The sequence below is a fragment of the Phascolarctos cinereus genome, unplaced genomic scaffold (assembly GCF_003287225.1).
Source record: "Phascolarctos cinereus isolate Bilbo 61053 unplaced genomic scaffold, phaCin_HiC Scaffold_3;HRSCAF=262, whole genome shotgun sequence".
NCBI lineage: Eukaryota > Metazoa > Chordata > Mammalia > Diprotodontia > Phascolarctidae > Phascolarctos > Phascolarctos cinereus.
In genome coordinates this window covers 139,189,267-139,207,354 of record NW_027555736.1, presented here as the reverse complement: position 1 = coordinate 139,207,354, position 18,088 = coordinate 139,189,267, and the positions used below count along the sequence as shown (strand labels likewise).

At 38.6% G+C, this 18,088-nt stretch overlaps 1 protein-coding gene across 1 annotated transcript in view; it reads left to right on the top strand.

The window, feature by feature from the left end:
- Positions 1 to 9,080, top strand: part of ICE2 (interactor of little elongation complex ELL subunit 2) — a 65,160-nt gene extending 56,080 nt beyond the window's left edge. The window contains exon 16 of the mRNA XM_020968662.2: positions 7,081 to 9,080. Within this exon, the coding sequence (XP_020824321.1) occupies positions 7,081 to 7,227 (147 nt within the window). The 3' untranslated portion in view covers positions 7,228 to 9,080. The remainder of the gene's footprint in view (positions 1 to 7,080) is intronic.
- Positions 9,081 to 18,088: the final 9,008 nt, after the last annotated feature.

Here is an 18,088-nt window from a genome sequence, read left to right as displayed (position 1 = left end):
AAGTATTATGATCAGATAAAGGAGTTTCATATTTCTTTATCAATGAAGTAGATCAGTTCTTGTGGGTGATGACATTCAAGAGTGATCATCTCTATGTGTATTTGAGGTGGAGTGAAGGTATATACAGTTTGTAGAATTTGAGTAGCTTGAGGGAAGAGGGATGATTTGAGGGAATATCATGAAAGAAGGAAGGAGGAAAAACATTTATTGAGTACTTGCTGTGTGCCTGGTACTATGCTAAATGTTGATGATACTTATTTAAAAAGTGAGGTTCTTGCCTTCAGAGAGCAACTTATGTTTAATAGGAAAGACAGTGCATATAGGGAAGTGGTGCTAAATGGTCAGTTTGCCTCAGGATGGTCTCATAGGGATGGAATTAGTTGATTCTTAGGGCAGTCAGTTGGCACACCTTTCTAGAATCAGTGGTACTATTGATTTGGTTACTATGCCCAGAGTAAGAGGTCAAAGGTGTTGAGAGAGGGGTGGGTAGGAAGGGCCAATTTGCTTGGGAACTGAGACATGAGTTCTGAAGGTGCTATACAGAGGGTGCTGATCTGGGTGGAAAGAAGCAAGGCGGTGGTATTATGTTCAGATAGCAGTAAGGCCTAGATAGATAAACAGATAGAATATGACATCATACATAAAGTACTGGACTCGGAGTCAAAAAGATTGTCAGTCAGCAAACATTTATTAAGCATTTTGTGCCAGGCATTGTGCTGAATACTAGGGATAAAGGCAAAAAAACATGTTTGCCCAAAGGAGCTCGTGTTCTAATGGAGACTATATGTAGACCACTTTATTTATACAGAAGAGATGGAAAATAATCTCAGAAGAAAGGTACGAGCAGTGATTGGGGTGATGAATGGGAAAGGCCTCTTGCAGACAGTAGAATCTGAACTGAATCTTGAAGAAAGCCAGTCAGCAGCATCTCAGGCAAGGAGGGCAGCTATGGAAAAGTCACAGAGCTGGGAGATGGAATGGTAGATGTTGGATTGTAAAGTGTTTGGAAGAGATTGAAATATAAGAAGACTGGAAAGGTAAGGGGCAAGATTGGGAATGGCTGTAAATGCAAAAAAGTGTTTTATGTCTGGGTTCACTTAGTAATAGTGTGAGTATAGGCAAGTCACTAAGCCTGTAAACTTCAGCTTCTATAAAATGAGGGGGTTGCATAAGATAGCCCCTAAAGTCTCTTCCAGCTCTGTACTTCTGTGGTATTTTTATATCTGAACATCACAATCATCTCTAGACCCCTGTCCTGGGGATATTAAGACCTTTCTGTAACAAAATCTGAAGGCGCTATGTTTTGTTGGGGAAAGTGGGGGTGGGGTAGTATTTTAAGCAGTACCCAGGTTGCTGTGCTTTAAAGGTTTGTGTCTACCAACTTCTTTATTTTTACTTCCAAAGAGAACTTGTGAGCCATTTTTCCATTTAGCTTCCACTTTGTTTTTGTCTTTTATTTGTGAGGCTCTCAAAATTTATGTGTAATTGCCACGATAGCTGTTCAAATACTGGAACTATTAAAAAAAAGAAAAAGAAAAGAAAATGGTCATCTATTGACATCTAAGTACTAGGCCAACCATCTCAGAGAGTATCAAAATAGAAGTTAGCATTTCAGTTAAATTCATAATGTGTGCTTGCTTTCCCCTTATTCTCTTTCCAAAATTAAAGGATATTGAAGTAGCTTAATAATAATAATCAGCATTTGTCTATAAATCAACTCTTCTGTTAAACTTTATAGCATTTGTGAACTCATATAAGAAGGACCATGAGTTGACCGAATATATTTTTCAGATGAGTTACTGGCATGGTAGATCAAGGGAAAATTGTAGGTCTAGCTTATATATATATCTTAGTAAATCATTTAACAAAGTCTTTTTCACATTGTGGACAAGAAATGGAGAAAGTGACTCCTCAAATAGAGTACAGTTAGGTATATTTGGAACTGATTGAATGACTAGATCAGAGTATTTAATGATTCAATGTCAACTTGAAAGGAGCTTCACGTTGTAGACGATCACTAACAATCTATATTTGGACTTACACTCTTGATAATTTTTATCAATGATTTTAAAGACCGTATAGATGATAAACTTGTCATGTTTTCAGATGACACAAAGTTGAAAGGGTTAGCTAACAAGCTGTATGACAAAATACATACCCAAAGTGATTTTAACAGGCTAGAATACTAGGCTGAAGATAATATGATAGAATTTAATGGGAATTTGGTTCAAAACAACTTTAAAAGTAAAAGATGAGGGAGGCTTGACTTGGCAGCAGGTCATCGAAAGGATCTGGACATTTTATTGGAACATAATTTCTGTGTCAGTCAATCATCAATAATTTATTAAGTGCTTACTGTGTACTGTGTTATTCCAGTTTCTCCAGGACAGCTCAGCCTGGCAACCTGCAGACACTCAGTGCACTCAAAGCAGTCTGATCCCAGACATAGTGTTATCGCTGCTCTTCTGATTTGAGCGCTCCAAGTTCCGACCTTGGGTCTGCACAGACATAACTGAACTTATCTCTGGTTTGGAGCTCCAGTAGACTGCTGCTAGATTCAACCTCTCTCTGTCAACTGGAAAGTTCTGTATGTTCAGAGTAACATAACTTAAGGCCCCTCTTTGGTCTGGGCTGTTCTACCTTTGGTTATTCTATTACAGGCTTCAGACCGGGCTGGGGGGCTTGATCTGAGACCTTGGTCCTGTGCCATTCATAGGGTCAGAGTTCCCTGCTTCCATAATTGCTCATTGCTCAGTACACTGTCTAGGGCCCACAACTGCTCTTTGCCTGTATAACCACTACTAAATATGGGGTCCCTCCTTAGCACACACTAGATCTCAGGCCCATCTCAGGGTACTGAGTGGCAGAGTGCTACTAGTTGACCCCTGTTCCTGCATCTGCACAAGTTCAGGTCCTTCTGTGCTGGATATGTAACTTCTGCCCTGAGGCACAGCAGCAGGCAGGCCCTCATTTAATCTCTGAACAGGAAGGCTCCATGCGGCCATTCCTGGATAGACCCCCATCCCCAGTGACCTTGTACCTCTCTTGTCTGTCTTCCTTTGCTGACCTGAGTTAAAAAAATAACTCATTGTGATTTTTTTTGTGGGGGTAGGGGGGATTTCCTAATCAGGACTTGATCTGATGCATTTCTGTCTTTATGGAATAGTTGCTGGAGGAGAGCTCAGCTGTAGTGCTTCCTTTTATTCCACCATCTTGCCTAGTCTTTTCTTGACTTGACTCTTAACTATAACTAACTCTCTCACATTTCCATTCACTTTCCGAGTCCTATTGATTTTATCTCTGATATTGATCCTATCCATCCATTCCTTTCTATTTCTGCAGCCTATCCTAATTCAGTCTTTCATCTATCTTTTTCTCCACTCCTCCTCTTCAATCTATCTTTCTCATTGCTGCAATAGTAATCTTCCCGGGATATACCTGATCATGTTATTTCTCTTCTTCAGTGGCTCCCCAGGGCCTACAAGGGAAAACATCTTCTTAGCCAGCTCTAAACTACTGAAACATTTTATGATGCCTTTTGTTTTTAATGGCTAGGCCTCAGAGTTCTTTAAGGTGACAGAGAGGCTTTATATATGTTATCTCCATTGATCCTCACAATGGCCTGGGAAGTAGGTGCCATTATTCCCCTCCTTTTACAGATGAAGAAACTGAGACAAGGGTGAAGTGTTTGAGAGGATTCAAATTCAGGTCTTCCTTACACTCAACAGTGCTGCCATTTCTAGAAATAGCCCTTCTTTCACATCTAAATTGAACCTTACTTATAACAAATAAAAACAATTAATCTAGAGGCAGCTAGGTGGAGCAGTGGGTAGAGCTCCGGCCTTGAAGTCAGGAGGACCTGAGTTCAAATCCAGCCTCAGACACTTGATACTAGCTATGTGACCCTGGGCAAGTCACTTAACCCCGATTGCCTCACCAAAAAGCAGCAAAAAACCCCAAAACAAAAAAACAATCCAAAGCAAATGAGGCAAAAGCCACATCTGACAGTGTGTGTAACATTTTGTCTTTGTTTTCCAAAGTGTCTTTTTAATCTTATTTCATACTATTCCCCTTTATACAGTATGTTCCTTTCAAATGGTACCATTAGTTCTCTGATTTTATCCTGTTCCTTCTTCCATTTGTTGCATTTGTACATTCTAGCAGTCCTGCCTGAAACAGATTCTTTCCACAGCTCTAGTGAAATCCTCTTCCCTCTTCAAGACTTAGCTTGGGTCTTCCCACATCTGTGAAACCTTCTCTGATTCCCCAGGTATAAAAGTGATCATTCTTCCATAATCTCTCATCCAGTACCATTTGACTACTCTAACTTGAATTATTGTTATTTGTATACATGTCTCATCCTCTTACCAAATTATAAATTTCAGTTTATAGAGACTGTCATTTTTTACCTTTTTGTTTAATCAATGTGCTTATGATGTATTGTTTTTATTATGATTATTTTATATAGTTTATATCCATCTGCCAAATTTTAAACTCTTTTGGGAAGAATATAACTTTGCATACAGTAAGAGCTTAATAATTTTATTAAATTGACATTTGTGTCTTATCCCTTTACTAGATTGCAAGTTCCAAGAGAGAGGAGCTATGTAATTATTTATATTTATAACTCCAGTGCCTAGCACAGAGTACCTCTACACAACAGGTGGTTAATAAATGTTTGTTTAATTGAAATGTGTGTCCCCAAAAGCAGAAGGGAGGAAGGCTGGGGTGGAAATTCAGGTGGTGTAGATATATGAATCCATGCCTGTTCTTATGCCAAAGTGATTCAGAGATTGCCTATATTAAACACCAAGTGACTTTACCATATATACTTTTATGGCATGTCACTGGTCGTGTTACGCCCTGCACAAAAAAATGTTGAGCTGTTACTGCCTAATCCACTAAAGTTTGCATTTCTTGATCTGGCATATAAGATCTCCACAATTTTCCACCCCCTGCTTTTCCACCTAATCTCACATTAACTCCCCTTCATGTCTTCTGTACTCCAGCCAAACTAGACTACTATCTGCATCCTGACCATTTCCTACTCTTTCCTACATCCATGTCTTTTCTTACATTATTCACTGTATCTAGAATATACATCCTCCAATTCTTTGACATCTTGAATTTCTAGAATGATCTCTAAATATCCCTTGAAGCTATCCCGTGAAATGCTATCGCTTCCACAAAGTCTTCCTAAATCTCCATAGACCTCATATGACACTTTGTTTTGTAACTGTCTAATAAGTGTTTTATATACTATGATGTGTAAAATCTATGTGCCTGTACCTTATTCTTCTCTATAGCTATAAATTCAGTGAGGGCAAGCACAACTAAGCTACATTTTGTATCTCCTATGGACTTAATACAGTGTTCTGTACAATATAACTTAACATAAGTTTGTTGAACGAATGAATGAATGATATAGCAGTACATTAAGTGTTTATATGAATGGTTCAGCTACCAGTATGATCTCATATAAGGGCACAGTCCCTTTCAACTTAATTCACATTTTGGATGCTGCCTAATCCATGACCCTAAAGGGTACCTCCACATTAGCTCTTACCAGATCTCCTTTTTGTATTGACTTTCTCATTTTCATTTCTTCTCTTGATTTCTTCCATTCTCTTATACCTTGTTATGACTCCTTTCCTATTAGTGACCTGGTCAGTGAGATATATTGGATAGATCTGTGGAATCAGGAGACTTGGATTGGATTCCTGCTTTAGAAGCTGACTAGTTTAGTGATCATTGGCAAGTCCCTTAACTTCTCAGAGCCTCCATTTTCTCATCGGTAAAACAGGAATAACAACACACATTTGAGTGAGGAAAAAGTACTTTGTAAGCCTTAAAGTATCCTACAAATATGAGTTAATGATTATATTCTTCCACCTATAGTGTTCCTGGTTCAAACGCTGATCTTATCCAAAACCCTTCAGCCAACTACTGGTTTTAGGGCTATATTTGAGTCTAACAAGATTTCAGTTATAACAATTGTGTATTTGCTAACTGACTTTCCTGGTTTCTGATAGAAAGCCCTATGTCTTTTTTTCCTGAACTCATTCAAGTAAGCACATAGTAGTGCGTTTAAAAAATTCCATATTCCTTAAAAATTGTCATTAATCTGGTTAAATTGCTTTCTGTAAATACAGTGGGTAAATATTGAAATTGATGTGGAGTGGGGATTGTAGAGGTAGGAAACAGTGGTAAGGATAATTGAAAACTTCCGTTTGGCTTTTGAATATGTGGTTGTTTTCCCTCTCTTTTTTCTTTCTATCTTTTATCTTCCTTTCTCCATGGTTTTCCTTTACTCCTTCAGTTCTCTTTCCCCTGTCTTTTCTCCTCTTTCCAATCCTGTTGTCTTATTTTATTTTCTCAGATTTATCCTCTCACCTTATTTCTCTTCCTTTAATTGCTCATCTATTCATTTTCTCTTCTTCCTTTCTCCTTCTCTTTTTGAGTTGGATGTAGTAGAAACAGCACAGGATTTGAAACCCAGAAGACCTGGCTTTAAGTCCTAGTCCTGTCATTTATTAGTTGATTAGACTCTCTGTCAATCAACAAGCATTTGTTTAGTGCATTTAGTGTGACAAAGCATTGCATTTCTTCTTTTGTCAAATGAGATTGGGCCTAATGATCTCTTAGGTCCCTTCTAGTTCTAAATTGCTTGTTTTTCTTCCCGTCTCCTTCCCCTTCTCTCCAGCTTCATTTTTGTAATGGAGCAAATATTTTAAAACCCTCCTGTTTCTCAAAACAAACTCAGATCCTCACGCATTTGTTTGGAAATAAGAGAGAGGAGTACTTCCAACCTCCCTTTCTTAACCCTCTCAATTAAAAAAGAATTCAAGGAATGTTGAGCTGTGTCGAAATAAAACATTGCTATTCTCTTGCTAATTTACAGTAAAAGGAGGAGGCCAGAAGCAGACTGAAGTAGAAGAGGGAAACCAGCCTCAGATTTTCACATTGAATAGATATAGTCTACAGAGGGAATAACCTTCTTAGAAATTATCAAGCCACAGAATGTGGATTGATTGTAAATGTTTTGAACTGCAGCATGTTATACTTGTTCATCTCTTTCAGGTTGGCGGAACAAGAGTGCCTGTTCCTGGCCACAGGAATCCAATAACTGCGGAAACAAAGAGCAGTAACCTGCCTGCTCAGCAAGTAGAAAAAGAAGGCGTGGTTCCAAAGAAAAGGAAGCAAAATAGCCATAAAAAGTCAATATAGTGGAAAATGCCAATTCAGTGAGGACAGTCATAGCAAAATAAAGATGCTTCAGGGAAAAATATATCTAAGAGATATTTATTCTGGCAGTTGGAAGGACTACCAGAGATTTTTCTGGAAAACAATCATCTCTCTTCACAATTGCTAAATGTGCCTCAGTACTCAGCAGGAACTCATGCCAAAAGGCAGCGGATTTTTTAAGTCACTGAATTTATTAAACCATAAAGCAAAAGAAGACCTTTTCATTCTATAGATATTATTCAAAGTGCTTTGACAAAAATAACTTTGGCCATGTCAATACATGTTGTAAAATAAGATGGAATTTTGTTCTCATAACCTTTGCAGTTAGAAAAGGTTTTCATCTTTGCCATTTTAAGATAATGAAATAAATGAGAAAAGTAATCAGGTTTTATCTCGAGATTTACCTGAAAGAGTTTAAGTAGGAAAATATTTGCTTTACTCAGTATTTAGCATCACTTGGAATAGTAGCATGATACAGTAGAAGATCTGGATTTCCAGTCAGAAGATCTGGGTTTGTTACTTCTTCCTTATATTGTGACCATTAGCAAATCACTTAGGTGTTCTCTTTTGTAAAATAATAAGCTTGTATTTATTTCTTAAGGCCTTTTTAAGCTCTAAATCCTATAAATTTAGGAACATCATAAAATATTTTGTTGTACACCTAAATTTTAAAAGTTAACTCTGGTAAGATTATGTCCTTCTAAAAAATGTCTTTTACTATACCTAGTGTCTGACCTGGGATATTGAACTAGATGGACTATGTTGTGGGCATTTTGTTGTTGTTGTTGTTGGGTATTTATTTTTTGCAAGATATTTTTTTATAGATGCTTTTCTCATAAATCAGAATTTGATCACCAGTGTTTACACTTGGTAAAGTTGCACTACTAAAATCAAGTAACACAGAACACCCTTCTTCGCAAGTTACATTATCTGACTGTAAAACCTTAAGTTTGTAAAAAAGAACGGAACATTTTCTGGTTCCACAGGTTTGGTGGCTTTAAAAATTCAAGCATGTTTTGGCCTTAGTCCCTTCTGAGTATTGTGATTTCAAAGAGACCTTCTGTTCATGTGTGATTTGTAAAGTTCAGAATATTGAGGGTTTTTTGGTTGACTGCAGTCATTTATTGTGACATTGATTACTGTGACCACTTTTTAAATTTGAAAGAGGACAACAAATGGGACCAAACTGGATTCCATGTAGAGTACATTTACATGTTTTAATTTGTTACCGGTATATTAAACTCATCTTCCGGAGCACTTTTTTGTCATTGGTAAGATAAAAGTTTTGTATTCTAATATGTTCACATTGTATGTTTTGTTACACATGGAAAAATTCAACTAATCTTAGTTCTCATATAAACTGATTTCAATTTACAAAGCATTTTAACTAACTTAAATAATTGTTGATAAATTTGTTTTCCTAATGTATCATTTCCTCATCCTGTTAATAATGGAGCTGTTGTTGAAATTTTTTTAAGCCTTTTTAATTCATTCTGTGGTCACACTCTGGAAATATTTCGTTTGTGAGTCATATCAGTTAACTAAGGGTGGGGCAGGGAATCCCTTGGAATTTGCTCTTTGAGGCTAGTTATACAGTGTTTCCTCAGTTATCTGAATAGCTAAAAGATTGAGCTTTTCAATTTTTTAAAGGACTTATTTATATGATAGAGTGACTATCCTCTAACATATTACCATATTATGTTTAATAAAATTCTTAGGAGGCATGTATATTCTGAAAATAAATATTTTAAAATGACTATCTTAACTTTCTGTATAACTAAATACAGTCCTGAGTAGCCATCTAATAAATATACCCAAAAAATTTTTGGTGTTACCTCTTGCTGAGCATTAGTATTTCTTTTTGGTCATGTATTATGCACTCTATTTTTTTTCCATTGAGACTTGATTGATTCTATATTAAGCTGTGTATTTCTTTTTTGATAGTATGCAGCTCCTATTAGATTATAAACCCCTTGGCATCAGGGACTAATCAGTTTTTGCAATTTTTTTTTTTTAAATTTGTGTATTTTTGTTACTGAATACTGCACTTAACATATTGAATTGAAAATTGAATGTAAATGAATGGGAATTTTTTTCCTGTAATTTCTTAGGCAGATTATAGAATTATCATTTCAGAATGTTGTTGTACTTTCAAATATGTTTGCATAAATTTTTTTTATTTATTTCAGAAATTGGTTAGGACAGGAACAGTGATTTCAAAGTCAATATTTAATAGTATATCTAAAGATTTTGAACCTAATTGGAAAATTACAAGCCTGTGTTTTTTCTCTCTCTCTCGCTCTTTTTTTTTTTTTGGGCTAGGCAATGGGGTTAAGTGACTTGCCCAGGGTCACACAGTTAGTAAGTGTTATGTGTCTGAGGCCAGATTTGAATTCAGCTTCTCCTGAATCCAGGGTCGGTGCTCTATCCACTGCACCACCTAGCTGCCCCAGTGTTTTCTCTTCTTAAAAACAGACACTGTATCATTGACTATGGTAAAGTATTTAATATTTCTAAGATTACTTATGTTTGTGCCTTAAAGCAGATTGTGAAATCCGCATACAGACAAAATTCCATCACTTCAATTTAGATGAACAAATGTGGCTAGGCACTTTCTACGTGCAAGGTATGGGGATTCAGAAGTGAAAAATGACAGTCTTACTCTCAAGAACTTTCAGTCTAACAGGAAGTTACAGCACATAGATAAATATATATGGGGTGTCCCAAGAGTCTTAGTGTAGTTTTAATCCATTAAGCTTTAAAACTGCTCTAAGACTTTTAGGACACCCTGTATCATGCAAAGTAGTTAAAGGAACACTGGATTTGGAGTTAAGAATCATGTTCAAATCTTGCTTCTGCTTTGGATTACCGATGCAACCTCAAGCAAGTTACCTAACTTTCCTGGGTCTGTTTTGTTATCTGTCAGAGGATGTCAGATCTCCTCTAGACCAAGAGAGCCAGGCAAAGTACAGAGTCAGGAACATCATGATGGAATAGGGCACATTTGAGTTGGACTTGAAGGAAGAAATGGACAGTGGGAAATCCTTAGAGTAAAGGATAGCATGAGAAATGGGAAATAAGAATAGTGCAATTTGGCTGGAATGTAGATACATAAAGGGAAGTGGTAAGGGGATTAAGACTATCTGGAAAGGTAAGTTGGCACCAGATTTTCATTTGCCCTGAAACTATTTTGGTAGGCATTGGGGAGGACACTGGGTTTTTGAATGAAAGTGAGACGTGACAGGGAGGAAAGGAAGAATACACACTGAGTGCTTATTGTGCACCAAGCACTGGAGGTAGAAATAGAAAATCAAGACAGTCCGTGCTTTCAGGGAGTTCACGTTGTAATGGGAGGACAACACATGGAAGGTTTTAGCTGCAACTCAAATGGAAAGCTGTCATGGTCCTTAGAGTACAGCAGCTTAGCAGAACAGTTCTTTTATGTCCTTCCCACTGATAAAATTATTAGTTTCTGGTGTTGGATCATTTGACAGGGCCAAGGACTTTGGTGGCAAAACCTTTTATTTCTGTGTCTTTGATAGATGTGACTATGAGCACGTCTAGCCACAGTTGAAAGGCTGCAGCTGTGAACGGTTTGCTTTTCCAGGATGATGACTGTGTGCGTGGGCTGGAAGCGTTGTTACTCCCCAGGTTCTTACGTTTATTGGGGTCCGAGGGTAGATGGCTTTCAAAGTGATGACGGGGGGTTGGCTGGCCTGGTTTCACTTGAGGATGTCTGTGAAGGCTGGGCCAGTAATTTAGGGCATGTTGCCATGTTGAGAGGCTTTGGATCCGTATGCCTGTTTGTGGGAGGTGGCCAAGAGAGGTTGCTGAGAGTCATGAGGAAGACAGGCCCACAGTGCTCCCTCTCCATAATGATAGCTCTGTGGAGTATGGCTTGAAGAGGAGAGAAAAACCAGAGGTAAGATTTATCAAGAATCTGTTAAAATAGGGGTAGCTAGGTGGCGCAGTGGATAGAGCACCAGCCCTGAAGTCAGGAGGACCTGAGTTCAAATCGGGCCTCAGACATGTAACACTTTACTAGCTGTGGGACTCTGGGCAAGTCACTTAACCCCAGTTGCCTCACTTTAAAAAAAAAAAAGAAGAAGAAGAAGAATCTGTTAAAATAGGTGAGAAGAGATGTAGGCATTTGAGCTACAGTGTTTGCAGTAGGACTGGAAATGACAGACCAGATGTAAGAAAAGGTAGAAATAGCAAAACTTAATAAAAAAAAATAGCACCTAATCACATGTGCAGGACAAAAAAGGGAATTATAAAAGATAATTCCAACAATGTATTTATGTGTGTGTATGTTTGGTTCAGACCTGAAGTTTAATTTTGTGGGGAACTCCTAGTTTGGAAACCTTCACCAGTGTAGATTGTTAACTTGTCTATGACTTAGAGTTGCCCAAGGGACTGAAAAGTTGTGACTTAACTTGCCTAAGGCCACACAGTACCTAGGTCTTCCAACTTCAAGGCCAGGCCTCTGCCATACTGCCTCTATCTGATGCTAAGGTTATTAGCATTGGAACTATTAAGAATGGTGATTCAGAAATTAGGTAAGGAGTGGCTTAATGGGAGGAAGCTGATTTCGGTTTTAAACAAGATGAGTTGGCGCCAGTGGGTCATAAAGGTAGACTAGATATCCAGTGAACGATTTGAAATAGAAGACTGGCACTTTAGGAAAAAGTATAGCAAAAGATTTGGGAACTGGAGAGGCCTCTGTACTAAAGGGATCACTGGAGCCATGGAAGAGAAAGCCAAGAGCTTCTTATAGAACCTTGGGGAATACTCATATTTTAGGGGGAGGAAAAATTATATGCAATAATTCATAGAGCATTAAATACAAAATAATAACAGGATACTGACTTATCTATCTGAATCCCATTGAAAAAAGTGATAGCGAGATTAAAATAATAGTAATCATGTACTGTACTATAAATATATAAAATAGAACAAAGTATAGTGAGAACATTAGATTGTGATGTACTCCTGGAAAGCTTTCTCCATTTACAATATGCCCCTCACCTAAAATCCAAAAATCTTTTTCATGTGAACTGCTTATTTACCTATGAAATAGGAAAAAAAGTTCTTTAACATGATGTTCAAGGCACTCCACAGTCTGGCACCACCCTGCTTTTCCTGCCTGCCTGTAGAGAACTTCTCTTCACGTCTGCCCTGTGAGCACAGCATTCCATCTCTTGTGTTTATGCCTTGGCGCTGGCTGTCCCTTATTCCTGGAATGCTCTTTTCTGCCCCTTGAGATCCCTAGCTTCCTTTAAATGCCAGCTCAAATACCCTTTGGGAGGGCGGAATGGAAATTAGGAGCCTTTTCCAATTCCCCTTGGCTACTGGTGTCCTGTGAGCCCACCGTGCCATGACCCATGGGCAAGTTATTTCTCAGGACCCAAGGCAGTCCTCTAAGGCTTTCAGTTGCTCAGATCTAGATGTGCATCTGCAGAGGCAGGGTATCTGCAGGAGTATCCTCCCCTGAGAGTTCTTAAACGAATGAAATCAGGTCCAGTCTATCACCAATAACTAGCTCAGGGCCTGGTATGGAGAAGATGCTTTGAAATGCTTGTTGATTGATAGATCCTATAGTCCTGCCAAACGGGACTACTCACTGACCACTCCCAAATTTTGTCCTGCTTTTTTCCTTTTTTATGTTTTTTTTTTTTAACACATAGTGTTCTCGGTGTCTGGGACAGAGTCTCTCATTTCTGCCTGTTGACATCTCAACTTCTGTGGACTAGTTCAGGTGCTATCTCCTTCATGAATCATACCCTTCCTTCCTTACCCAGAAGTGATACCTGACTCCTTGAATATGTCTACTCTGACCTATTCACTGATCATTTTCTCACTTTTAGTCAGTCTTTTATGTCTAATTCTCTACCAACCAACCACACTACTAAGTTGTAAGCTCCCTGAAAGCAGGGTCTGTTTCATCTCTTCATCTTTCCAAAGTCTAACATTTATGAGGTGCTTAATAAATGAGAGTAGTGTGACATAAAGCAAAGTGCCCACCTTGAAAACAGGAAGGGCCACATTTCAAGTCCCATCTCTGACACATACCACTTCTGTGATCCTGGGCAAATTACTTAACCTGTCAGTGTTCTAGGCAACTCTTGAAGACTCTTAAGTTGCAGAAAAAGTGCAGACCTGCATTTGTAGAGGGAGTTCCCTCACCTGTGACATTCCTTATATAGGTGATATCTGGTAAGTAAGGAGTCCAACATATGTTGAATTGAATTGTAATTCTCTCTATCATTGTCTGTTGAGATTCAGCTTATGGATCCTTCTCAGACCATTCTAGCCATTGTTGATTTGCTTCCTTTCAAGTCATAACACAGATTGTATCATTTGGTACTTAAGTTATTTCACAATTTTTTGTTTGGCATGTTCATGTGTCCAATTTCCCTGGTGAGATACAGTAAACACATTAAGTTAAAAATTTTATAGACTCAAAGTATTTCCCCTTATAACATTTAGAACAATCAATAAACGTTAAGTTACTACTATGTGCCCAACACTGTGGTAAGTGTTGGACAAGTCATACACATTTAATGAATTGAACTAAGAAGTTGTACTATAGAATGTGTAATTAACGTGGTTTCTGCTCCTCCCCAGGCCTTCTATTTTCATAAACTTACTCTCCCCTTCCTTAGAATTGGATACTGTTCTAGTGTTTTACAGCTCTGCCCAATGCATTTTTATGGAATCCACTTCACTTTAGAAACACAATTTTGCATTAAATTCAATAGTTTGGAAATGGCTCTATTTTAGTATTTCTTCTGGACAGGAATACGTGGTCTGTCATTTTTATTAGTTAACAGAAATATGCCTATCTCCGACCTAAGGAAAGGGCATATAGGTAAGGTTGCATCCTAGCATTAGCATTTTGGAAAGCAGTTATCTTCTCTGAAGGCAACTTAATACCTTTCAGTCATTGGTTTTTTTTTCCTTGTAGCCAGATACAAAATAAATAAGAATGAAGTACTTGGATTTCAAACTAGTGCTTCAACCAGCCTCTGCCTAACATAGGCTCCTAGAAAAATACTAATTCACATTGGTGAAATGTGGTTTTTCCACTGGTCAGCTGAAATTTGGGGGGCAATGAATGAGAGCAAAATGTGTAATGAAAGCTCTCCCCCCCAAAAAGCATATAGTTCTCTATAATGGTGTACAAAAATCCTCCATTTTGACTGGGAGAGGGAAAATAGTGTGGATAGACACTATAAATAAGATGAATTGGAGAAATGGTCATTTTAATTGAACTGGAAGATTAAAAATGCAACTAAGAGACTTGCTGTATGAACACCTATTTTGTATTTTATATGTTTTGACTATGTAGGTCCCAAGGATGAGCAAACAGCAGTTTTGCTAATATGAAAAATAAATAATTGAACACATTTTGCAAGTATAATGTCCACCCTCTGCCCCACCACAAGTGATGCACATTGCAGTTTGTCGAGGGCCAAAAAGTCGTTCTGTGCTGCCAGAAATAGTTTCTGCCCAATTCCAATCTGCAGCCCCAGAGAATTGGGAAATAAGGATCTTGTGATTTTCAAAATGGAAAAAAAAATAAGGAGTTGCAGGGCTGAGTTTCTTTGTGTATGCTGTGAAGCTAATAAAGTGGTAAGCCAGTCAGTCTCTAATTCATTTTGGCTTCTTTTGTGCAGCAGTCTTGCCACAGAAAACTTTCACTCTTAAGGAGTAACTTAGTAACCGCCTGAGGCTAAAATGTCATTCCACATACAAGAGAGTGCTGAGTCTGCTGTCAGGAGGCTCCCAGTGTCCCTAGAGGGGGCTAGCACTAGGCATAATTCAAATCCAGAACTAAGGAAATACGGGCTTTCAGAATTTTAGGCTGACAGCCACACAGTGTGGGGAGAGGGGCATGGGAACAGCAGTACTTTACAGGTTAGCTAGCAAAGAATAAGAAAGCTCATATTGGGATCACTGTGGATGAAGGCTCTGTCAGGATGGCTGAAGAAGATTTTGCCATCAGAATTCTCTGTGTGCTCTCCCAATTTTAGTGGCTGCCAGTCTCGGTTATTAAGCCATGCCTTGGCAATGACGTGAAGCCTCATTATTACTTCAGTCTAACTAAGCACAGGAGATGAAGCAGCAGGCTTTAAAACCCCTTGTTTCTGTGTGTGCCAGTTCAGTGGTGTCCGACTCAAATAAAAATGGGGGGCCGTTAGACTATACATAAGGATCACGTAGGACTGCATATTGACTTAGGAAGCTCCACGTTTATATATTTATTTGTTTTGTTAGATATTTCCCAATTACATTTTATTCTGAGTGAGGCCACTCTCGGGAGTATTGTGGACCTCATAGTGCCCACAGGCCATGTGTTTGACACCTCTGCACCAGATCAGACTGGCTTACAATAATACAGCCAATCCAGAGAGATAGTGTATATTGGACAAAAGCAGTCTTTTGGGGGCTGCAAAGGGGGAGGTGTCACTTGTTATGGTGAAGGTAGAAGCTGTTCTTGGGAACTGTAAAAATTTATATTCACGGAACCAGTTAGAGGGTTAAAAATGACTTCCTAAGAATGAGATGTCCCTCAGGGGGAAAAAGTCCTTTGGGTTTTTTGTTTGATTTGCTTATTTTAAGTCCATAAAATGTTTAAGATGTCTCTAATCTTCAAAGTCCCTTTAAAACAAGGAGAAGTAAGAATCATCAAAAACATTCTTTGGTCAGATGGGAGTTAGAGGGAGAGGAGGCCAAGAGGGCACTGGTTATCTTTACCACAACATTTAAATCTGGTTAAACAGAGATAACCTTAAAGGGGAAGGCAATAACAAAAGGATGGTAAGACATAGTAAGTACAGCTTGAGAGGTGAATGCTATAAAATGAAATGGAATAAGGGCTTCTCATTCAGGGGATTGGGCTAGAATTCAGCGGTTCTCAAATTTTTTTTGGTCTCAGGACTTTTTTACACTCTTAAAAGCTACTGAGAACTCCTCACCAGCGAAAAGCTTTTGTTTATGTGAATTATACCTGCCACATTAGTTATGAGTTATATTTACCATGTTAAGAAATTAAAACATCAACATTACTATGAAAAGTTTTGACCTCAAGGATCCCCTAAAAGGGTCTTGGGGACTTCCATGGTCCCTAGATCATACTTTGAGGACCACTAGAATAGATGATCTCAGAGTTCCCTTCTGGCTCTAAATGCTATGATCATTGTTCCATTCCTATTAGCACCACTAGCATGATTGAAGCACCACCTGTATATTAACCTTCTATGCACTTGTGAACACACATACACACACACCACTGCTGTTTCCCTTCAGCTCTAGCCATCAGGTTCTCAGCAGAAATCTGCACAAGGGCTTGGTGTATTGCCCCAGTTTTATCCTGCCTTAGAAATGATGCTGATATTGATCAAGTCACCCAGCTTTCCAGGGCCTCACTTTCCTCGCCTTTAACATGAGGTACCCCTAAAGTCCCTTCCCTATGGTCCTATGGTTAGGGGAACTTCTGAATTATAGAACATCCTAGATCCAAAAGTTAGGGAGCATAGAAATGACTTTAGCACGGTCAGCTTTGGCACCCTGAAATCTGAAGATTTTCATCTGGGGTCCTATTTGCAGTGTTCCTTTCCATTCCTCTAGCTGCCCCTTTGGCCAAAGAGCTCTAGGCTATTCTGTATGTGGAGTTTGTTCAGTATTAGGGTATATCTCGCAATATGACAAGCATGTACCTTTGGGATGTGATCTTCCTGTTCCTGGTGAGTCATTTTGAACATGTCTATGTACAGATCTTTAAATCTTAGTAACTTAGTAACTAGTTTAGAGCATAACTTGAAAAGAAGTATAAAATAATCACAAATATTTGCCATGGTGGGGAAAAAGATAATTTCAAGACTGGCAAACTTATGCTTAAACATGTACATTGTAGATACCATAACACATATGTACGTGTATATGCATGTATGTGTATGTAATCAACAAATATTTAATAAGAACCTACAGTGTGCCAAGCTCTGTGCTAAGTGCTGGGTATACAAAGAAAGGCAAAAGACAGGCCCTGCCCTCACAGAGCTCACAATCTAATGAAGGGGACTACATACAAACGATTACATTTAAAAAGAAAAAAACTATATACGGATAAATAGGAAATAACCAACAGACAGAAGGCAGTAGAATTAAAAGATATTGGAAAAGGTTTCCTGAGTGTAGGATTTTTAGCTCAGACTTCAGGAAAGTCAGGAGGCAGATATAAGGAAGGAGAACATGAAGTGTGTGGTACAGCCTGTGAAGATGCCTGGAGTTGGATGGAATATCTTGTTCAAGGAACAGCAAGGAGGCCAGTGTCATTGTATTGAGGAGAATGGGGGAGGGGACAGTGTAATGTGTAAGAAGACTGGAAAGGTGGGGGGAGGGGGAACCTAGGTTATGTAGGGCTTTGAATGCCAGAGGATTTTGTATTTAAATAGGGAGCCACTGGAGTTTCTTAAGAGAGAGAGAGATTGTGTGTTATGATTGGATCTGTGCTTTAGAAAAACTACTTTGGCAGCTAAGTGGAGGATAGACTAGAGTAGGGAGAAACTTACAGCTCAAGACCAACCAGCTGGCTGTTGCAATAGTCCAGGTGTGAGGTGGTGAGGGCCTAACGCCAAGGTGGTGGCAATATCAGAGGAGAGAGATGTTCCAGGGGCAAAATTGACAGGCCTTGGAAACAGCTTGGATATGGAGAGTGAGTGACAGTGAGAAGTCAAGGATGTTTGCTAGGTTGTGAGCCTGAGAGGGAATGGGAGGATGAGGTTATCTTTTATAGTAAGAGAAGAGCATTTGAGGTGGAAAAACAATGAATTCTGTTGTG